The 24,655-nt window shown below is 41.6% G+C and overlaps 1 protein-coding gene across 1 annotated transcript in view; it reads right to left on the reverse strand.

The window, feature by feature from the left end:
- Nucleotides 1-25: 25 nt before the first annotated feature.
- Nucleotides 26-24,655, reverse strand: part of LOC131897735 (probable serine/threonine-protein kinase DDB_G0281745) — a 49,330-nt gene continuing 24,700 nt past the window's right edge. The window contains exons 5-8 of the mRNA XM_059248725.1: nt 8,873-8,921; nt 8,219-8,270; nt 6,887-6,982; nt 26-256 (exon numbers count right to left, since the gene is read on the reverse strand). Coding sequence (XP_059104708.1) covers nt 8,228-8,270; nt 8,873-8,921 — 92 coding nt within the window. The 3' untranslated portion in view covers nt 26-256; nt 6,887-6,982; nt 8,219-8,227. The remainder of the gene's footprint in view (nt 257-6,886; nt 6,983-8,218; nt 8,271-8,872; nt 8,922-24,655) is intronic.

The raw sequence follows: 24,655 nt of genomic DNA on the forward strand, positions 1-24,655 counted from the left end.
AAGACAAAGTAATAGGGACTAAAGATAAAGGAAAATAGTAGTTTTATTACAGAGTTTTTGGCGAAAGTGCTGAGTTCAGCCCTGCCAGTGGATAGGCATGCCGGTGTTATGGAAAATATATATTTTTTATATATATTGAGAGGCAGGGGTTTTATCCTCGAGAGAAAAGGAAAGTGGCCTGGAAGGATGTCCGATGCTGCAGCGAAATTCTCTTCTGTGAAAATATTCTATCTTCTATCGCTTTCTCAATTTCTGTCTGTGAAAAATAAGTATAAGGCATAGGGTAGTAATATAGTGTAGGAAAAACTTAGACGTGTAAGATTGTGTAGAAAATAAGGCAACTAGACGGAAAAACTATTTAATTTTCTAACTTTGGGGGCTATGAATGCAAACTGGAAAAAAAAATCTTTCTTTGGGCTTTACGTGTAGTAAAAAAGCTCTTCTCTGAGCTTGTGGGGAAGAAAAAGTTTCCTATGGAAGCTTTTGACCTGGGGACAGCTGAAATGCAAAGTCCAAGCGGCAGGAGAAAGTAATTTCTCCTTGAGGCAAAAATGGGGGTGTAAGAAGTCAAAGTTTAAAGTTGGGAAGTTTTGGGAAAAGTTGGTCTTTCTCTCTTGGGAAAAAAAGTCTTTCTCTTAAACTATAAAGCTTTTCTTGGAAAATTTGGGGGAAAACAAATCTCTCTTAAAAAGCCTTAATCTTTCTCAAAAGCTTTCTTAAACTTAAAAACTAAAGCCTTTCAGAACTCACTCTCTCAGAAGGACAAAAATTAGAATCCCCTGAAGATTAATATGGGGACCACCTATGATTAGCTCTAAGGGAAAACAACAAACCTCTTAAGACAGCAAAACCTAAGCTCTCTTTCAAGCTTTAAAAATCCTCCCTGCAATGCAGGAGGCAGGGACAAGTTCCTAAAAACCTCTTCTAAGCTCTGTCTCTTCAAGCCAGGAAAAGACAGTGGGTCAGAGTACCCTGAGGGAAATGCTTGGGAGAGTGTGGGTAAAGAGCTATGGAGAGCCCAAAAGGGCGGGAACTTTACCTGAGAAAAGCAAAAAAGCCAAGCTTTTCAGTTACAGCCGAGCTGAGGCATCAAAGGTTTTGTTTGAGTGTTTCAGAAAGAAAAGGTGCTCCTAATCGTCCTTATGCAAAGATCCCCTGAAGCAATGCAAACTCTGTTAGCATTGTATCCTAGCTTCTGACCAAAAACTCAGAGGCGACTGGCCAGTGTCTGAGTTGGGGTGCATTTCGGGGATACTAGGGTTCCTGCAGTTGCAAACTTCCTGGAGCACAGAGCTGAGGCAGGAAGGTGCAGGACCCAGGGAAAAACTGCTAATGAACAAAAAAAGCTAAAGCCAGTGGGTATGGCACAGTTGTCTGCTTTCATGCAAATCCCGGGTTGATAGGTCCACAGCTACAGAAAGAAATCTAAAAAAAAAAAAAAAGCTTTTCTATCAAAATAAGGACCTTTCTGGGAAAACAGTAAAGCTAAACTGTGTCTGAAACAGTTGTGCTGCTGAGTCAGAACACTGTCTGGGGAAAGAGCCCAGCCAGGGCAGGGCAGAACTATCCAGGAGTAAAGCTTTCTTTTCTGTCAGAAAGCACCTCTTTGAGAAAAGCTTTGTTTCAACTGACTCCCATGAGATGAGGGAGTGTAGCCCTAAGGGGTGATGGTCTCTGGCATAAGCTCTGTCCTTGAGCACCCAGACAAGCAAATGCAACCCACTGGGGGACTGGGCCAGGTGAAGGCCTGATGAGGCAAAAAACCTGTCCTAATGGGAGTTTAGAAATGGCAAAAACCTCCCTTGTTAGATTTTCAGTCTGTACGCTAACCACACAGACCCCGAAAACAGACAAAAAGCCCTACCTTCAGTAGCAGGGAAAGCCGCCACTGTAGTGTCAGAAACTGTTTCTAGGTTAGAGGGGATAAACTGAGACCAAACTGGGAACTGTCTGGGAGAAAGACTCTGAAGAAACAGAGAAGGGACATAATCCTCCCCAGAAAATATATGACCTGAAAAAGCTGCTAGAATTTGAGGCAGATTCGGGGAGAGAAAAAAAAAAGCCCCTACCTCCAAAAGCAGCTAGCAGGGGAACAGAGCCACAGACAGATAACTGAAGCTCTGCATCTGGGGAAGGAAGGAACAAGCAAAATGAGATAGATCCGTGGGAGAAAATCTCTCTAAAAGAGCTATGGAAAAGCTGTTGTAAATGATTTTGTTTTTCACTGACTGGCTAAGACAAACACAAACCCCTAGGAAAGTTGCTATCAGAAACGCCAGCCTCAATGCCAGCTAACAAGGCAGGTGCAGTTCTGATTTGGGGGCCAGTGTCTGATGAAGGAGAAACACCTGTTAAAGCCAGTTGAGGAGAAAATAGGAATCTCCCAATGTCCCATAATTGAAAATGTAAAATGCTTGTTCAAATCTCCCGTTGCAAAAGCAAAAAACTTTGTTCAAACCTCCCGGGCAAGAATTTGTAAGCAAGTCTGGTAAAAAAACCAGTTGACTCTCAGACCCAAAAAGAACTATGGGAAATGACTGATATAAGGGAAATGATATAAGGGACTGATATTATTATGGACTGATATAAGGGAAATGCATTCTGGGAAAGGTAGTTTTTCCGCTAAAGATGGCGACATTGCCCTGAAACAATTTTGTCAGCTCAAAAATACGTTCATGATAAACTTAAAATACAGCTTTTAAAAGAATAAGGAGGAAAATCACCTAAGAGTTTAAGTGTCAGTTCCAATGAAACATTGAAAGGATATGGAACTAGGTGCTTCACGGTTTGGGGGTTGGTAAAATGCCTTATTTACCCTAATAGCTGTGCAAAGTTTTTATGGTAGTTAGATGACAAAAAGCTACCTATAAGAGCAAACAAGCCACTTTAAAATCCTTAAAACAAGGGAAAGCAGTTTATACACTGAACGTTGTCTTAGAATTGAAGCACTTAGGGGAGCTATCATGAATTTGGGTGAAGGGACAGCCTCTAGTTAAAAACCGTCTACCACTGACCGTGCATCTCTGCCGGTCCGGAACGGCTGAGAGAACTGGCAACTTTGGAGTGTGGCGTCATCCTGGGAAGGTTACAGTCCCCTAGCAACAACTATCACAGTTCTATAACAACACTCACTAAATCCCAGTGCTTTATAGCAAAGCTGACTATAAACTCTAAACTTTAGAAATGATGTATGTATTTCCTGTCTAGTTAAGAGAATCTAATAGTGATGATAATTAAGAGTATGAAGTAGAAAAAGATGAAAATAAGATATGTGAGTTTGTAGAAATTATTCTGTCTTGTTAGATCTGTGTTAAGGAAATCTTTAGGTGTTTGCTAAATTAGATATATGCTAATGGTAGCCCTATATAAGTTTGTAAAATAGATCTATAGAGTTCCTTTAAGAATATAAGCTTGCAAGAAGTATCTAAGGTAGTCTTAAGACATGTAGTAATAAGCTCGTAAGAAATAGATGCTAGTTGTAAATGTAAGTTTAAATAAGAAATAAGATGGAATGAATATAAGTATATAAGTAATAAGAAATATATTTGCTAAAGTAGTTCTATAGTTTCCTTAAGGAGTATAAATAAGTAGATGTTAATGTTACGAGTTTGTAAAAATGTGTAAATGTTGAATGTGAGTCTAAATGCTTTGCAAGGCAAAAAATATTATATTGTGAGTTTGTAAAAAAGTATAAATGTTAAGTGTGAGTCTATGCTTAATGTATATGATGAAAAAACCTGAGATATAGAAGTTAGTGTCCTAGCAGACTGCAAAGCAGGCAGTCTGAGCGGTTTTCAAAAGTTCCAGAAGCCGCTAAGAAGCTAATGGCGGACACCAGAACCAGCACAACAAGGCATCCGCAGCTGAGATCCGTGGAAAATCTTCGCAACACAGAAAAACCTGAGCTAACATCAAAAACGGTGCGGTTCAGAATACTACTGTACCTAAAAAAGAATAAGTTCAGAGACACTTGTTTGAACAAAAATTGTTAACTGAAAAAAGTTTTGGTTGAAAAAGTCTCTTCATATTTTGAAGTGAAAGCCTAATACCAGAATTTATTTCTTGTTTGAACTTTTTGAACTTAAAGTGAGGTAAAACTACAGAAAGATTTTGGTTCTGGATTTCTTCATATTTGGAAGGCTAGTACCAGAATTTATCATTTGAATTCTAGGACTTAATGAACTGAACAATAGATTTCATTGCAATGGGACAATTTTGAGTTTACTTACAGTAATGACCCAGAAACTGTTTTCTGGGACTGGTTTTGTGTTAAAAATGGAACTGTTTAAATGAAGAAATTTATTATTTCTACCTAGAATCAAGATGCAGTTTTGTGTATGCATATATGCTGGTGATTCATGAATTGTTCTGTGTTAAAAATGCAATTGTTTTGTGGAACTGTTTATGTAAAAATAGAATTACAGAGCTGGTTTTGTGTTACAAATGGAACTGTTTAAATGGAAAAGTTTGGGTTTTCTAACTAGGCTTGAGATTTTTCTTAAATTATGAAGAAAAGGGGGAGAGTTAATATTCCTTAGTCTAATTTCAGAAGTTGTTTGAGTGGATTAATGTCATGTTTTTGTTAGTAAAAAATACAAATGGGGTATTATTAAGAGACTACTTTTAAAGTGTAAAGAGTTTTATTAAGAAACTGCTTTTGGATGTTTTGCAAAGGTTTCAAAGTGTTAATGGTTAGATTGAAAATATTGCTTTTCAATATGGGTTTGTAGGAATTGTATAAGTTTGGGTTCCTCTAACTGGTTTGAGATTTTGTTTAAAAAATTATAAAGAAAAGGAGGAGTTATGAGATTGAATTATGTTTGCAGAAACCTATTGATATTAATGCACCCTGGTTTTGTGGAGTTAAGGAAATATTTAAGTTTGATGTGAATACATTGAAGTTTTTCCTATGTTCTGTTAGCAAGAAAATTCAAATGATTGAGTTAAAGTTGTAAGACGGAGAAAATTGTTAACTATATTTAGCACCATATATGCTAATTCAAATGGTTCTGTTAAGAGTTTGCTTTGAGTTGTAAGATTGAGAGAATTGTGGCTATGTATAGCAATATTTATGTTAACTTGTTAATGGTAATAAAGGGATTCTTTAAGTTTGTAGTTGCCTTAAGAGTTTTGGCTTAGAAAGGGCTTCAGGCAGCTAAGACTGCTGTAGTCACCTTGGACCTAATTCAAAAGAGAAATGCCATCTATATCATCCTCTACTCCCATACTGGGAGGTGTAACAGCTATGGAGATTGCTGTAAGCCATTAATAGTTACTTTTTATATATTAAAAAGGGGGGACCTGTGGGAGCCCGTTCTCGGGTTCCTTGTGGCTTTACCCAGCAGGTCCACATAGAGGATGATTAGGACCACGGGCCTGAGTGCAGGTGTCTGAGATGGTCTGCACTTGGCTGTGCTGGGGGAGGAGGTCTTTTGCTCCACCCCTTGGCGTCTCTATAAAAACCCTGGGGCAGAGACAGTCGGGGCCCGTTGGAGTAGGTTCCAGGCCCTCTCGAGGCTATCCTTTATTTTCTATCTGTCTATCTCCGCGATATTCTCTGCAATAAATCCTTCTATCTAATATTTCCTGCTGCTCGCACTCAAGAAAACTCTGGGGAACTGTGGGGGTGGTTGGGTAAACGCCCCACAGAGTACATGCTATACAAATAGAGAAGCTGAGTTCCATCCCTAGAACCCACAGGAAAATAAAAGAACACAGTGTCCTAGTGCTGGGCAAGCAGAGACAAGTAGATGCCCTGGGCCTCACTGGACAGCCAAGGCTAATCAGTGAATCCCAGGGAGTACCTCTATCTCACAACACAAGGTGGATGGCTCCCAGAAATGACACTCAAGTTTTACACACCACACACACACACACACACACATGCACACCTGTGCTTGGCATGACCTGAGTTTGAGCCCTAAGACTCACATGTTGGAAGGAGAGAACTGACTCCTGTGGCTTGTCCTCTGACCACCACATACATGATGTGGCACCCATGTGCACACATGCAAAAAATACAAATGAGTAAAATATATACATATGCTGTGGGATGTTCTGTATGGCAAATGTGTTGCTAATTAGTCAATAAATAAAACACTGATTGGCCATTGGCTAGGCAGGAAGTGTAGGCGGGACAAGGAGGAGAATAAAGCTGGGAAGTGGAAGGCTGAGTCAGAGAGACACTGCCAGCCGCCACGATGAGAAACAGCATGTGAAGATGCTGGTAAGCCATGAGCCATGTGGCAAGGTATAGATGAATGGAAATGGATTAATTTAAGCTGTAAGAACAGTTAGCAAGAAGCCTGCCATGGCCATACAGTTTGTAACCAGTATAAGTCTCTGTGTTTACTTGGTCGGGTCTGAGCGGCTGTGGGACTGGCAGGTGAGAGAGATTTATCCTGACTGTGGGCCAGGCGGGAAAACTCCAGCTACATACATATATTTACACAGTGAGGCCTAGAGAAATAGCCCAGAGGTTAAGAACAGTGACTGAGTGACTGCCCTTCCAGGGGACCCAAGTTTGAATCCCAACACACACATGGTAGGCCACAAACATCTGTAACTCCAGTACCAGGGGATCATATACCCTCTTGTGATCTCTCTGGGCACCAGGCATGCATGTGGTACACATACTTACTGCGGGAAAAATATCCATACAGATAAAACATAAAACAAGTAAAGCTCACAAAATAGTTCTCCACTGCTTCTCAAACTAACTTTTTTCCTTTACCTCCTTCCTTTACTTTCTTTCCTTCCTTCTCTTCTTCTTCTTCTTCTTCCTCTCTCTCTCTCTCTCTCTCTCTCTCTCTCTCTCTCTCTCTCCCCCCTTCCCCCCCCCCCCCGCCCCCACTCAGCCCCCTGCCTTGTGACTCTGTTTCCTGACCTTACATTATCCAGATGTTGGAAGATCTGTCGAAGACTCTTTTCTATTGACCAGAATACATATTCCTGGGTCCAGTCGGTAGGAAGTCCTGAAATACTGGACACAGCAGAATATGTCAATGGAACTGAAGTGACATTACAGTAGCAATAGAAAGATAATTTAGGAAGGAGGCAATTGCTCTCAGAGTAAATGAAGTCAGAGTGCCAGGTATTTTACGTACAGCATTCACAATGAAGATGGTGTCACGGGTAGGAATTCTATTGCTGTCATGAACCCCAATGAACATAAACAAGTTGTGGGGAGAGGGGAGAGGGGAGTTGTTTCAGCTTACAACACTCAGGTCATACTCCATTGCTGAGGGAAGTCAGGGTAGGAACTCAGGGCAAGATGGATCCAAGAGGCAGGAGCTGATCCAGAGGCCATGGAGCTGCTTACTGGCTTGCTTTCATGGTTTGCTCACCCTGCCTTCTTGTACCCCCTGAGACCACTAGCTCATGCGTGGTACCACTCACAGTGGGCTGGACCTTCCAACATCAATCTTCAATTAACAGAATGCAGCCAGGCATGGTGGCTCATGTCTTTAATCCCAGCACTCAGGAGGTAGAGACAGGTGAGTTCAAGGCCAGCCTGGTCTACAGAGCAAGTTCCAGGACAGCCAGGGTTATACATTGAAAAAAAAAAAAAAAAAAGAAAGAAAGAAAAAAAGAATGAAAATATACTATGGTGATATTTGTATTAAAATGTTATTTGTATGTTAATAAATAAAGTTGCCCAGGAGTCAGAGCTATTAGCAAGCCATAGGAAAGCCAGACAGTGATGGTGTACGCTTGTAATCCTAGCACTTGGTAGGCAGAGCTAGGTAACTCTCTTTGTGTTCAGGGATACAGCCAGCATTGGATACACACGCCTTTAATCTCAATACCAACCATAGAAGACCTGGAGGTCTGTACAGACAGGCAGTGACGAGGCAGTCATGCGGTTGGGTTTACAACCAATGAGAAGGCAGTGCATAAAGTCTATATAAAGACTTTAACACAGGAAGTAGCTCTCTTTCGGAGAGGTAGGACCACCACAGGAGGACAGGTAAGGTTTTTGCTCTTAGCTCTGACTTCTTGGATTTCTTCTTTGCATTGGTTCTGTGTTTCTTATTTAATAAGACGGTTGGTTACATCTACAATGTACCACAGGCTTGCCCACAGGGCAATCGGGGGGGGGGGGGGGGGGCAATTAAGGTTCCCTCTTCCAAAATGATGGCAGCTTGTATCAAGTTGACAGGAAACTAGTCAGCATGGGTATTTGTCACAGGACAGTCTGTAGACAGACTCTGCTTACCGTGTCAGATCAGCTACACTGACGTTCATCTCTGTTTCTTCCAACCATGAAACTGTAACAGGAGCCAAGAAACTGTTAGCAGAGTGACTGCTGACGTCATCTAACAGAACCCCCTTCATTTAACAATTAGGGGAGCAAAGATAGAGTCACACCCATCGTGAAGCTGATGAGTGGTACAGCACAGCTATCGAGTTTTGTTTTGCTTTTTAAGCATACTATCCTGTCTTCATCATGTACTAGAAGTGACCCAGGAGAAGCCCGGACTGGGAACGCAGCGCTGGGGGAACACAGAGATCCCGATACACCTTCCCCTTCAAAGATGGCTATCCCACATCCACATCTGTGGTAGAGGAATAAAGGTAATGGACCTCCTGCACCACACTCTTGGTAGTTCATCTTTGTCCATCCTCCTCTCCCATACTTTGGGCTCTACATGAAGATGTAGGGACAGAGAAGCCCGGGGAAAGGAAACAATGGAGGATGGAGCTGTCTGCCTGACTTTGGAAGGAAAGATGTCAGAGAGATGGGCGTACTCTCCAGGCACACCCTCTTTTTCAACTTTCTTCCACTTCAAGTGGAAAGAGTCCTAAAGCAGGTCCACAGTTGATCCGTCATCAGCCTTGAACTGACCCATAAGGATAGAATCATTCTTACCTCTGAGTTTCCGGATCTGTTTTAGAGATCTGTTTTGTTGCTTGGAAGTCTAGAAACACAGAAAGAGAAACCAAGTCAGGTTTACGTTCTAGTTTGGGGATTTTATTGACAACACATCTCATCTTATCTAGGGGATAGCGATATGTTTTATCAGTTGTCATCTGCAAACATATCATTAGTTACCATCTCATTTATTTAGTTGTGAATAATGGATTACATATCCTAAGGGACCGTCAAGATGACTCTGTGGGCACAGGTGTTTGACACCGATTCTAATGACATGAGTCCCATCTCTGGAGCCCACATAGTAAAAGGAGAAAAGCAATTTGCACAAGTTGTGCTCACCTCCACGTGCATGCCATTTGTCCATGCGTGCACCCACATACAAATTAGTAAGTGTTTAAACAAACCTAAGTCCTAGATTATTGTGTGTAGTCCTGAGACTCTAGAGGTAAATATGAGTCCTGTGCTCTAGAGACTTGCATTAGTAAGGAAAACAGTCAACTACACAGGTAAGATGCCATGCGGGAGCCAGCAAAATGGCTCAATGGCTGAAGGCACCTGTTGCCAAGCGTTGGCAACCTATGTTCAATCCCTGAGGCCACTATGGTAGATGAAAAGAACTGACTTGTTTAAAATAACCCTGAACTTGAATTATAACCTGTTTTTATGTTCAAGCTATCTGTGTATTATTTCTCCTGCAGTTGTACATAAAATGGTTTTATATTCAAAAAAAGGACAAATACTATAGAATTGTATTACATGAAATATATAGAATATACAATTTCATAGAGACAGAGAGATTAGACGTTATCTCAAGATGGAGAAGAAAGGAATATAGAGCAATGATTTCCTAAGTACAGAATCTCTGTTTTATGTGATGGAAAAGTCCCACAAATGGACAGTAGTATCAGGACATAATATCATGAATGTAATAAATCAATACAATTAATGTAATTAATAAATATCATAAATACAGTTATTGCAAATGTAATCAATGAACACCATAAATGTAATTAATATCATGAGTGTAATTAATGAATACCATGAATGTAAATAATAAGTAAATAAATGAAAAGAAAGGTCTGCTAATTGCCAAAAGTAACCACAAACAGAAGTGTAAGGGAGCAATTTACTGGACCAAAAATTAAGACATACCATAAAACAAGTTCATAAGAACAGGAGCAAGCAGGTAGAATTTAAAAACAAAAAAGTTCTGAATTAATCAGGAGGCAGAGGCAGAAGGATTTCTCTGCGTTGGAGACAGCCTTGTCTAAATAGTGAGTTCCAAGACAAACAGGGCTATATAGAGAAACCTGTCTCAAAACAACAAACAAAAAACCCTAAACCCAGCTCTGCAATAAATTCACTTACATATGGCAGCTTAATTGAAGAGAGCTCCACATAGTGACAAGAAATGCTTCCATAGCTGTGATAAGTGCTGTCAACTTGCGAAAATCTAAAATCATGTGGACCTGTGCCTCCGAGCATGCCCATGGGGAACCGTCTTGATAACCATACCTGGGGCGCCACTGTGGTGGCACCATTCTCTGACTGGGATCCTAGACTGAGTCAGTGGGGAAAGAGAAGTGAGCTACAGTTTGGACTCATCACTCATCTCCGCTTCTTTACTGCAGATGCAACGTGACTCGCTAGCCTAAGCCCCTGCAGTTGTGACCTCCTCTACCACGATGGACCAATGGACCATAACCTTGGGTGATGGTGAGCTGAAGTGAACCCTTGACCCATTAAGGCTCTTTTGTTAGGGCATTCTGTGACAGCGACAGAATAGAAACTAAGACAGTGGCAAATTATGAGAAAAATAAAAGTGGATCATTTCTCAATATGGGATTCAGAGATGGGCTCTAAGTGGGTTGAGAATTCAAATGTCGAGGGGCTGGAGAGACGGTTCAACCGCTAAGAGCAGGGGCTACACTTACAGAGGACCCAGGTTCGGTTCCCAGTACCCACATGGTGACTTATAACTTCAACTACAGTTTCAGAGGATCTGATCTCTTATGACCCCTGGAAGTACCAGGCAACATGTGGTGCACATGTACACTTACTTGCAGGCAAAATCCTCATATACATAAAATACAAAAAAAAATCTCAATTTTTATGAAAGAATTCAAGTGTGAAAAATAATGTGAATTTTTTGTCTGTGCATGTGCATAAGGTTACACAAGTGTGCAGGGGTGTGCCTGCTTATGTGGCATGTGCACATGGAGGCCAGAGGTCAGCCTCAGGCATCATTCCTCAGGTGCCACCCACCTTGATTTTTCAGACAAAGTCTCTCATTGGCCTGGAGCTTGTCAAGATCTGAACTGTCTGGGTAGAAAGCCCCAAGGATACGCCTGTCTCTACCCCCAGCCCAGTGCTGGTATTACAAGTGTGTACCACTGAGCACAGATCTCTTACACAATTCTAGGGATGGAAGTCAGGTCCTCATGCTTGTAAAGCAAGTACTTTACTGACTGACAGATCTCCTCATCCCTAAAAACTGCTTTGAAGCAGTCTGTTTTTGGACTTAATAACTAGAAACTCGTGAGAACTGAGAAGCATTGATATGTAAGTGTTAGGACAGCAGAAGCCGAAGAACAGCTGAATTAAGTAGATTCAAAAAATGCTGAAAATGGAAAGGAAGAATCTTAATACTTGGCCCCGAATTAAAGAGTTATCATATCCACATGAGCAGTAAGGGGAAGAGCTGCTGTGTTCTTAGAAATATAGGGCATGAGAAAACAACAGGATAAATTCTTTTTTTTTTAAGATTTATTTATTATGTACAAAGAAGAGGGTGCCAGATCTCATTACAGATGGTTGTGAGCCACCATGTGGAAGCTGGGAATTGAACTCAGGACCTCTGGAAGAGCACTCGGTGCTCTTAACCTCTGAGCCATCTCTCCAGTCCAGGATAAATTCTTGAATGTGCTATAAGAAAGCAAGTGCCTACCTAAGTACAAACAGTGGAACTACTCAAAAATGTAAGATAGAGTGCAGAAATTTGTTAATAAACATAAGCATAGTACACCTACTGGGCTGGCCAGAACTTACAGAATGATGATGAATCTGAGTGTTTGGAATTTATCCAAAGAATGTGTGGAGGTTTAATGTGACAGAGACACATGCCCATCAGCGTTTCCTGCAGCACTATACATAATAACTGAGTTATGGAACCAACCTATGTGTGCAACAATGGAGGAATGGATGTTAAATGTGTGTGTATACACAATGGACTTTTTCTGTCACCAAGAACAAGGTTACATAGTTTTCTCAGAAAAGGGATGTTTTATAGGAACTCCTATAAAGCAGCTAAGCCAGCCTCAGAAAGACAACATCAAATGATTCTTTTCCTTTGTGGTTCCTAATTTCATAGAGTACATAACCTCACAGATGTAAATATGCCATGAAAGTAGAAATGACTGGAAGAGTTAAGGACACTGTGGGGAGACAGTGAAGGAGAGTGGGGAGGGAGGGGACTGTGCACAGAGTAACAGTACCAGATACAGTAGATACACACAGTGAAATGATGTTTAAATAATGCAGGACTATTTCAAAATAGCACAGTGGTCAATACACTACACCATACTAATAACACAAAGTGGGGGTTGCCATGGTCATGGCAATGGTGCAGAAAAACCAAACATGTACTCATATGTGTTTTTTTTTTTTAAGACACTCAACAAAGTAGAAATACCTGGGAACTCCCCACAACATAAATTGGGTCCAATGTTATCCCCCAACTTGATATTTTAAATTCCTAACCTGCAAAGTAATGGTATTAGTAGATGGGGTGTTTGGGAGGTAGCTGTGTCATGAGATGGAAAAACTACAAAACAATGTTGTAGAGAGTAAATAGTAAATAAGACATCCTTTGTTCATGATTGGAAGGTTTGATGGTAAAATGACATTACCAACACAATCTATAGATTCTGCAGGGATGCTGTGTAATCCCTACCCAAACCCCAGTGACCTTTTTTGTATAAATGAAAACCCTGTCCTAATAATCCCTATGGAATTACAGAGATCCCTCAGGAGCCAAAACAACCTTGAAAAAGAAGTTAGGGCTGGAGGGATGGCTCAGCGGTTAAGAGCACTGGCTGCTCTTAGAGAGGTCCTGAGTTCTCAGCAACCACATGGTGGCAGGCAGGGATATATGCAGACAGTACATTGTATGCATGATAGATAGATAGATAGATAGATAGATAGATAGATAGATAGATAGATGATAGATAGATAGATAGATAGATAGATAGATAAAAAATAAATAAAAAGAACAGTCAGAAGACCCATACTTTCTGATTTTAAAACTTTTAGAGAGCCAGGTGGTGGTGGTACACACCTTTAATCCCAGCACTCAAAGACTGGTGGATCTCTGTGAGTTTGAGATCAGCCTGGTCTACAGAGTGAGTTCCAGGACAGCCAGGGCTACACAGAGAAACCCTGTTTTGAAAAAACAAAAAGAAAAAGAAAAACGGTGTACAAAACTACAGTACTGTAGTTAGAGTTTTCCTGCCTGGCCCACGGTCAGGGCAAATCTCTCTCACCTGCCAGTCCCACAGACATTCAGACCCGATCAAGTAAACACAGAGACTTATATTAGTTACAAACTGTATGGCCGTGGCAGACTTCTTGCTAACTGTTCTTATATCTTAAATTAATCCATTTCCATTAATCTATACCTTGCCACATGGCTCGTGGCTTACCGGGACCTTCCCACGCGGCTTGTCATGGTGGCGGCTGGCAGTGTCTCTCTGACTCAGCCTTCCACTTCCAGAATTCTTCTCCTTGTCCCGCCTATACTTCCTGCCTAGCCAATGGCCAATCAGTGATTTATTTACTGACCAATCAGCAACATACTTGACATACAGACCATCCCACAGCACTTCCCCTTTTCTTTTCTTAAAAAGGAAGGTTTTAACCTTTATACATCTCCAAAGTCAGCTTGGTATATTTGGGAATTTGGGCGTAGCTTCTCTTACTACTTCCTGCTGGAGGGGGGCGCTGTATCTTATGGGGACACAAAGAATATTTTAGGATTATGGAGTAGTCCATGAGGGTGTATCGTCTGAGCCAGTTGCCTTGAAACAGTTCTGGATGTTGAATCATCTGGGCCATGGTGTCATCGGAGACCTTTCAGGTGGTCTTGGCTGGTCAAACCTGATGTATCTTAATCTGGAACAAATCCATAGCCTCTGGCTTTCTGTGGAAACAAAAGCAGAGTCTCCTTTCCAAAGCAACATATCCTTACATCCAAATTTTGAAGTCAAGGTACTTTTAAAATATACATTTTGGCATAACTCAACAGCTTTTGTAATCAAATGTTTTTCTTCAGTTACGAATATCAAAGAGAACATAATCCAGATTCTCTGTGTGGTAGCCATCTTTACGTGGCTTATTTTTTTATATTAGCTTGAGCCTATTGCTTTAAACAGTAGCCTTCTAAGCCTGAAACGGCGCTGGCGCTGTGGCTGCTGGCTCCGCCCACCTCAGCTTCCCAACGTGGAGGTGGCACGTTTTCCGCCAGCTCTGGGAGCCATCAACTCTCAGAAATAGTGGGTGTATGCTTCTATCAAAGCAGCATGTAGCCCAGAAACCTCTTTTTTTGTTTTGTTTTGTTTTGTACTAGCAAAGGCTAAATCCACCACACAGCTTAATGTACCACTTGCAGAGGCCTCATTCCCGCCATACTGCAGGTCCAGTATGTACGCCAGGAACCCGCCATAGTAGCTCAAACCCGCAGGCTGCCGCTAGCTTGAAAGAGACAACTAGGAGCTGTTTTTACCTCCGTTTTAGAATCTTTTTACTCAGGTTTTAGGTGGAAACTCTTGCCCCACATTGGGCGCCATTTGTAGTTAGAGTTTTCCTGCCTGGCCCACGGTCAGGGCAAATCTCTCTCACCTGCCAGTCCCACAGACACTCAGACCCGATCAAGTAAACACAGAGACTTATATTAGTTACAAACTGTATGGCCGTGGCAGACTTCTTGCTAACTGTTCTTATATCTTAAATTAATCCATTTCCATTAATCTATACCTTGCCACATGGCTCGTGGCTTACCGGGACCTTCCCACGCGGCTTGTCATGGTGGCGGCTGGCAGTGTCTCTCTGACTCAGCCTTCCACTTCCCAGAATTCTTCTCCTTGTCCCGCCTATACTTCCTGCCTAGCCAATGGCCAATCAGTGATTTATTTACTGACCAATCAGCAACATACTTGACATACAGACCATCCCACAGCACAGTACTCAAAAATAGTTGTGGTACTGGTTTAAGAATAGACATCTAGAGTAGGGTGGTGGTGGTGCACGCCTTTAATCCCAGCACTTGGGAAGCAGAGGCAGGCGGATCTCTGTGAGTTTGAAGACAGCCTGGTCTACAAAGTGAGTTCCAGGACAGCCAGGACTGTTACATAGAGAAACCCTGTCTCTAAAAACAACCAAAAAATTTATTTAAAAAATAGACCTATAGGATCAAAGGAATCTAATATTAAAAGTCAGCTGATTCTCTACATAGGCACTATGACCATTCAATGCAAAAAGAATAAGCTTCAGCCAGTGGTGCTGAGACAACTGGATAACCACATGTAAAGGAATGAAGTTGGGCTTTTTACTTCATATCATATTTAAAAACAAACTGGAGATGGAGTGAAAACCTAAATGTAAGAACTATTTAAGTTATGAAACTCTTTCCAGATAAAAAAGAGGCAAAGAATTAGGCTTGGGGAGATGGTTCAGTGGTTAACAACAGCACATACTGCTCTTGCAGAGGTCCCAAGTTTGATTCCTAGCATCCATATCACACGGCTCACAATCCCCTGTAACTCCAGATCCAGGGGGATCCAGCACCTCTGGCTTCTGCTGGCACCTGTGCTCATGCTCACACTCACAATTACACAAACACACAATTTTATACACACACACACAACACACCTTTTTAAAAATAATAATAAATCTAAGCAAGAGAAAGGAGTGTAATGGTTAATTTATGCCGACTTGGCTAGGCTATGGAGCCCAGTTGTTTGGCCATATATTAGTCTAGAACATTTCTTTGACAGTAATTTTACATATGATTAACATTTAAAATCAGTACACTTTAAAGCAGATTGCCTTCCATACTGTGAGTGGGCATCACCCAATCAGCTGAAGGCTTTAAGAGCAGACAGAGGCCAGAACTCCCTGAAGAGGCAAGAATCCTTCCGCAAGACTCAAGCACACAAAAGTGTACCCATTTTTCTAGCCTGTCCTGTCCTGCAGAGTTTGGCCTTGGGACAATGACATTAACTCTTACCCAAGTTTGTCTATGAATTTCAGAGGAGCTATGAGAGCCTATTTCTTAACCTTAATATATCCTCCTTTGCTGTGTGTGTCTGTGTGTCTGTGTCTGTGTGTGTTTGTGTGTGGTGTGGGTATGTGTGTGCATGTGTTGTGTATGGTATGTATGTATGTGTGTGTGTGTGTGTGTGTGATAAAGAACAACCTGGTCTTTATTCCAGATTCTTAGTACAGAACTCCAAAAACCCTTGCAATTCCATGAATATTGAGGGAGTCTGTTATATTAATGAGATGGAAATTCGGATTTGCTTCTATTTTTAATTGAACAAGCTGGAACAATCATCATTCTAAAATCTAATTAAGACCTGACCAGTCAATATATTTATGCATAGATGCATAAATCTCAAACAAAATATCAGCAAACTGAATCTAATGAATCTAATTAAAGTATGGGGACTAACATTACAAATGTGTTATACATATCTTAGGAATTCACAGCTGGTTTATTATCTTACATTCTCATGCAACTCAGTACATTGATTGCACAAACAAGAAAAAATATATGACCATCTAAATAGAGGCAGGAAATATACTTAATATTTAGCACCCAGTATAAAGAGATTTAATTTAAAATTTTAGATTTTTTTAAAATTAACACTAATTCTTGCTAAAACTTCCTTAATTTGGAAGAGAATATTTGAAAAACATACATAACTGGTGAATTATTGAAAAATGTCCTTGACTTAATAAAGAGACAGATGCCCACAACACATTGCTACTGAATATTGTACCTGAAGTCATAATCATAAATGAAGGCAAGAAGAACCAAGACATAAGGTTGGAAAAGAGGTAATAAAACTGTTGTTATTTACACATGACATGATTTAGAGTATATTCCTACAAGAGGATAAAGTCAAAGTGATACACTTAGCAGGGTTCTCTAAGCAGCTCAGTATGGAAAGATCTGTTGTATTCTCAGGTTTCAGCATCATTTGTATAAAATGGTATTTACAAGGGGTGGTGGTAGTGCACATCTTTAATTCCAGCACTTGGGAGGCAGAGGCAAGTGGATCTGTGTGAGTTCAAGGCCAGCCTTGTCTGCAAAGTGGATTCCAGGGAAGCCAGGGCTACACAGGAAAACCCTGTCTCAAAAAATAAAAAAGAAATTATAATATTATACCAGGCCTGTGGATGTAGTTCAGTGGTGGACTGCTTGCAGAGAGCACAAGGCTCTGGATTTGATCCTTAGCAATAAAATATGTAAATAGATAGACATAGATGACAGATAGATAGATAGATAGGTAGATAATATGGATAAGATAGATAGATGATAGATAGATAGATTTAGATGATGATAATGATGATGATGATAGATAAAAATAAAATGCCATGCCAAATCGCACATTTTTGCCTCCTGATGATTATCATTACCTATGAACTATGTCACCTCTTCCTACCAGAAAACAAATTCTGATAAATCTTAGAACCAACTTCCTCATGGTTTTAGTTCATTTTGAGCTGCTGAATTAGAATACTTATAATCAGTTCATTTATGAGGGAGAGAGGTTTAGTTGGCTTCATGGTTCCAGATGTCTAAGATCCTAGAGCTAGCATGTCCTTCCCTTCACATGAGGATGTCTAAGAGCCTAGTGCTAGCATGTCCTTAGCTTCGCGTGAGGTCTTTGCGTAGCTTCAACTCACAGCAGAGGCAGAGGAGCAAGTGGATGTGTGTGGAAGACAAAAGGGGTCCCGTCTCCTGTGGCAGCTAACCCAGTCCTCAGAGAGTGAGGAGCCATGCCTGTGAGACCTTAGTCTGGAAAGAATGCATTAAACCCGCTTGAAGGTCACACTTTCCAACCCTGCTCCCCTGGCAAATGCATTTCTACATGAGTTCCGGATAAATCTCAACTCACTCACATGAAGTACGAGAGGCACCAGTTGTCAACTGACGACATGGAGGGGCATTATCATTTACCTGATTTCAGAATATTTTATACATGTGTACAATAAAATATAATCATACCCACCCCTCCCCACTCCAACTTCCCCCATACATACCCCACAATATATCCACCTCCCAACTTCATGCTTTCTTTTTTTATAACCCACTAAGTCCAATCAGTGTTGCCTAGATGTGTATGGCTATACCGCATGGGTATTTGATCAACAAAATGTTGATTGTGAAATCGAGAGAAATGACCCTTTTATCCAATACATGAATGAAACTAATAAAATAAGAGAGACTCTGTAGATTAGAATACAGAAACATATTGTTCAATCTCAACATTCAATATTGAGTTGGGCTAAATAATAATTTATGCCATTAAGTTTCTGAGTGACTATTGAAATTTAAATGCTGGGGAGTATTTGAGGTATTAAGGAATTACTCAGATTTTATTGTTACATTTTTAGGTGTAATAATGATATTGTGATTAACCTGTTTTTCTTTTTTTTCTTTGTGGAGTGGGGCAGGATCTCAAAATATACATACTAAAACATTCACCATGAAATTATTTCTGAATTGCCTCAAAATGATTGAGTGACAGGTCTCTGAAGATTCATCAGACCACCTTTAATTTTTTTCTTATACTAAGGATTGAATGCCTTGTTCAAACTAGGCTCATTTACCAATTCTGTGTGCCTTTGATTTGCCTGAAATTATCCTCAATAAAAATCAAGGAAAGCCGGATGGTGGTGGCACATGCCTTTAATCCCAGCACTTGGGAGACAGAGGCAGGTGGGTCTCTGTGAGTTCAAGGCCAGCCTGGGCTACAGAGTAAGATCCAGGAAAGGCGCAAAACTACACAGAGAAACCCTGTCTCAAAAAACATAAACAAAAAAAAAGGAAAAAAATGTACCCGAGATGTAGCTTAGTGGTAGAGTGCTTTGCCTAGCATGAGCAATAACCTGAATTTGATCCTTACTAACACACACCTAACACACACACACACACACACACACACACACACACACACACACACAGTGCACAAATGACTTAATAGGCAGTTTACAAGAGAGAATTTCCAAATGGCTAATAAACCTGAGACACTGCTCGGTGTTTAGTTATGGGGGTTGCACAGGAAATCACAATGCGATACCACACACTCACTGGAATCACTAAAATAAGAGGTGGGTGTGCCAAGTCTGGGCAAGATCACAGGACTGTGGGGGAGCCAGTCACTCATGGTCTGCTCACATGATCGAAAACTCAGAAGAGGCACGACCTACTCATGTTAAACACGTGCACCACGAACTCAAACAATTGTACTCCTTCTGGAAATAAAAATCCTACAACAAAGTGTCACTTGATTTTCTTTGTCTCGTCATATGATAATAAATCTTTCTTTATAAAACAAAGTCACTCTACCGTCTGTCTCCCATCCCGTGTGATGGACAATACCCACAGCACCCTTACCACATTCTTTTTCCCAAAGTTATGTCATATGAATGTGTCACTTCAGCTCGAGCTCCTAGACAGCACTTTCTCAGCATCTAGTACATTCTGCCTCGGTGTCTATTTGATAATAGATCCTAAAGCTACCGTTACTACTACTTCCTTCTTTTCTCCTTCTCCTCCTCCTCTTCCTCTTCCTTCTCCTCCTCCTATTCCTTTTCTCCTCCTCCTCCTCTTCCTCCTCCTCCTCCTTTCTTCTTCCTTCTTCCCTCTTCCTCCTCTTCTTGGTTTTCTGAGACAGACTCTCCCTGTGTAGTCCTGACTGTCCTGGAACACACTATGTAGACCAGGCTGACCTCGAACTCAGAGAGATACTCCTGCACCATGCCCATCCTAACGCTTCTTGAAGTGAATTAAGAGAAAGGCAAGCTGGGCAGTGGTGGCTCATGCCCTTTATCCCAGCACTTGGGAGGTAGAAACAGGCAGATCTCTGTGAGTTCAAGGCCAGCTTGGTGTACAGAGTGAGTCAGGAGAGCCAGGGATACACAGAGGAACCTCGTGTCAGAAAACCAAGACAAGAAACAAAAATAAAAGAGGAAGCCATCTATCAACGCTGTCTCAACCCCCCTCTCCCCTCCATCCAGTTCTTCCTAAGGCCCAGAGGATAGGCATTTAAACAAACCTATAGGGTTCCAGCATGGAGAGAAGTGAGTTTCGAGAGAAAGTGGCTGTCACGTACCTCTGTCTTGGCTGCCACCTTTGTCTGGCTCTGATACCAAGAAAACAACACCCATATTCCATAAACAAAGAAACCGAGTAGCGTAAGGCTGAGATGTGTCGGCAGGGGGAAAGCGAGCCCCCATATTAGGGACATTTCTCAAGCCTATGCCCCTCTCAACTACAGAGTGTCTGTCTCTAGACTGAGATTCCATGACATCACAATAGACAGTACCAGGTAAAGCCAGTGTACACTCAGGTCCCAGCTGATGCCCTTCCCTGTGGCTGACCTTGGCTCTGAGCTCTAATAGCCAAAGCTCAGGGAAGAATCCATCTATGAATCTTCTAGGGTCCAGGCAGACAAACTCGTCACTAAGGAAGGAGTGGCGAGGTAAAGTTTCAAAGGTCTTCCAAAATGACTTGTTCTGACTCACATTTTCTTTGGAGCCGGTCACTGTCATAAACTGGGATTGGGTCTATGGCCATAAATTTCAAACTGCAGGTTAGAACACAGAGTCAAGTGGAATCTAAGAGAGCTGGGATAGTTGAAGTGGGAACTCTCAGGGACTTTGAGGCACCTGGTTTTCTAAGTTCACAGGTCTCCATATTGCCTAGTTGCTGTTGACCTGACAGACATCACACTAAGCAGTGGCCTTAGAGGATCTACAGTCTTACTGCCAAGTTTAGAGTAGTCATGGATCACCACACCATCTTATCAAGTCAACACAGTGCAAACAATACTGATGTGATCAATTCATGTGATCAAAATTATTCTTTTCATACAGGAACACTAATGAACCACTGACTGGTAGGCATCATTTCAGAAGACAAAGTCTTTTCCCCCCACAGTATATTCTGTCTATAGGGGCAATACAATTAATATTCTTGGGAAACCCACTAAAAAAAGAAATAGTTAAATAAATATAGTGTGTGTGCTTTATGAAGCACTATGCAATTTCTACAAGGATTTTAATTATAAAGAACTCTGACTTGTACATTGAGCACATGCTATGTGGCAGGTATATACCAGCTGTATACCAGCCTGGAGTCCTGGTGACATGCTATTATGATCAGGAATTCTGCTTTTGTTTTGTTTTCTCGAAACAAAGTTTCTCTGCACACCCTGGCCATCTTGGAACTCACTCTGTAGACCAGGCTGACTTTGAACTCAGTGATCCACCTGCCTCTGCATCCCAAGAGCTGGGATTAAAAGCATGCACCACCACTGCCTGGCAGGAATTCTATTTTTTTAATACACTTTTTATTTCGTAGTAATCACAAAAGCTGTAATAGTAGTAACTAAACCCCATTTACCCTTTCTCCTCTATCCTTAGCATCTTTTTTTAAATTTATTTTATGTGTATAGATATTTTGTCTGCATGAATGTCTGTGTACCACATGTGTGCCCAAGAGAGTCAGAAGAGGGCATCAGATCCCCTGGAACTGGAGTTACAGACAGTTATGAGCCACCATGTGGGTGCTGGTACTCAGCCCAGGTCCTCTGCAAGAGCAGCTAGTGATCTTAACCACTGAGCCATCTCCCCAACCCCACTCTTTTGCTTTATTTTTGTTAGTTTGCTTGTTTTGGTTTTTGTTGTAGTTGTTGTTTGAGACAGGGTTTCTTTGTGTAACAGCTCTGGCTGTTCTGGAACTCGATCTGTAGACCAGGCTGGCCTCAAACAGAGATCTGCCTGCCTCTGCATCCCAAGTGCTAGGATTAAAGGCAAGTGCCACCACTGTCCAACCCCAGCTCCACTCTAAACATAAAGTTATAAAACTTTAGTACACTTATCAAGACCATGAGCTAAACCTTGGAGGTGGAGGCAGGAGTATCCAGATTCCAAGGTCATCCTTGGCTACACTGAAAATTCAAAGCCAGCTTGAGCTACATAAACCCTATCTCAAAAAATAAAATAAAAGCATTGGCACATTTACTATTAACTAAACTTCAGCCTTCATTTGGATCTCACTCTTGATTTTGTTGTTGTTGTTTGTGATCGTGTCGTGTATTACACATTTGGCCAGGGGTTTGCAATAAACTCCAGGCTGGCCTCAAATACATAATCCTTTTGCCTTAGCTCCCCAAATTTGGGGATTACAGGGATATACCACCATGCCCAGCTCCAGCTCATTTTTGATTCTGGTTTTTTTCTTTTTTCCTCTTTTGCCACTGAGGATTGAACTTCAGACTTCTCACATTCTACCATTAAGCTGTATCCCTAACCCTTTTTTCTACTTTTCATTTTGAGGCAGGGTCTTACTAAGCTGTCCAGATGTGTGATCCTCTTGCCTCAGCCTCCTGAGTAACTGGGACTGCATTCTTCTTTGCTGGCTGATGTGTATCTCCTGTAGTAAAGTTAGCCTCGTGGTGCCCATTCACATCCCTCCTGATGTGTTTCTCCTGTAGTAAAGTTAGCCTCGTGGTGCCCATTCACATCCCTCCTCTTCCTTTCCCCAGCACCACATGCACACACAAATGCCTAATTTATAGGTGCACCAGCATTGTGGTTTGAAAAGAGGCACTTGGTATGACCTCTTTCAGGGCACACTCTCCAAGAGAATGTTTTGATGATGGGGAGATTCTGTGTCTCTTGTAGTCGGTATGGTAGCCACTTTTCATAGTTGGCTATTGAGTACTTGAAATATGGAAACTGTGACTGGAGACTGCATTTTAGATTTAAGTGAAATTAGATTTACATCTATGTTCACATTTTTTAAAAGACTATCTATTTTTATTTTATATGTATGGGTGTATTTCGCCTGTACCAGTGTTCCATGTGCATGCAGTGCATGTGGAGGCCAGAAGAGGGCAGCAGATCACCTGGAAATGAGTTACAGACAGTTGTTAGCAGCCATGTGGGTGCTGGGAATAAAACCTGGGTTCTCTGGAAGGGCAGCCAGTGCTGAGCCATCAATACAGCTCTAGATGAAATTCAATTTAAAAGCCACATGTGGCTAATGGATTTATTGGACATTGCGGATATAAACTGTACTATATTAGGATAGTTTCAACTATTACTTGATTTTTTTTTCCTTTTTGTTTTTTGTTTTTCCAGACAGGATTTCTCTGTGTAGCTCTAGCTGTCCTTGAACTAACTCTGTAAACCAGGCTAGCCTTGAACTCGTAGGATCTGCCTGCCTCTGGCTCCTGAGGGCTGGGAATTAAAGGTGTGTGCCACCACTCCTGGCTAAAGGAAAACATTCAGTTGGGGCTGGCTTACAGTTCAGAGGTTTAGTCCATTATTGCCATGGCAGGAATGGCAGCATGCAGGCAGACATGGTGCTGGAGAGGTAGCTGAGAGGTCTACATCCTGATCCATAGGCATCAGGAAGAGAGAGACACTGGGACTGGCTTGGGCTTCTGAAATGTCAAAGCCCCGCACCCAGTGACACACTTCTTCCAACAAGGCCACACCTACTCCATCAAGGCCACACTTCCTAATAGTGCCATTCCCTATGAGCCTAGGGGGGCCATAGAAAGAGAAGAAGCCAAAGTATGTATTTGCCAATTATAAGATCTTATATACAAAATCTCATAAAGATTACACAAAAGCTCTTAGAACTAATTTAATTCAGCAAAGTAACAGTACAAATCTGTCTTAGGGTTTCTATTGCTGTGACGAAATACCATGACCAAAAAGCAAGTTGGTAGGAAAAGGACTTATTAGGCTTTCACTTCAGCATTGCTATTGATCACTGAATGAAGTCAGGACAGGAATTCAAACATGGCAGGAGCCTGGAGGCAGTAGCTGATGCAGAGGCCATGGAGGGGTGCTGCTTACTGACTTGTTTCCCATGGTTTGCTCAACCTGCTTTCTTATAGAACCCAGGACCAGCAGCCCAAGGATGGCAGCACTCATCATGGGCTATGCCCTCCCCCATTGATCACTAAACACAAGAAAATAATAGAAATTATGTCTAGCTTTTAAAAATCAAATTCAAATTACACATTAAACTCAAGCTAGTGGCTGATGAATTTTAAGCATACTTTGGACATATCATGGCACTAAAAACTGAAGCCTTTGTGTGGAGTCTGTCCGACCTCTGGAAAGACTTCTTCCCCAAGGCTAGAAGAGAGCTGTCCACTCTCACTGCGGAGGAGAAGGTGGACTGTGAGCTCTGGGGACTGCTGGACTGCCCATCAGACTGCTTTCCTTCCCACGGGACTGGGGAGAAAACACGGGAAGACAGGTACACTGAGATTCGAAACCAACCATAAGGAACTACAGGACAGCTCTACCAACCCTGACAGCCTGCCTTATCTATCTCATGGTAAGAGAAAATGACTCCCTCAAGTCAGCCCCAGACTTGCATGCAGCTCCTCCCCAGACCCCAATAAATCTAATAATTAAAAGAGAGTGCCGGGCGGTGGTGGCGCACGCCTTTAATCCCAGCACTCG

The sequence above is a fragment of the Peromyscus eremicus genome, chromosome 22 (genome assembly GCF_949786415.1).
Source record: "Peromyscus eremicus chromosome 22, PerEre_H2_v1, whole genome shotgun sequence".
NCBI lineage: Eukaryota > Metazoa > Chordata > Mammalia > Rodentia > Cricetidae > Peromyscus > Peromyscus eremicus.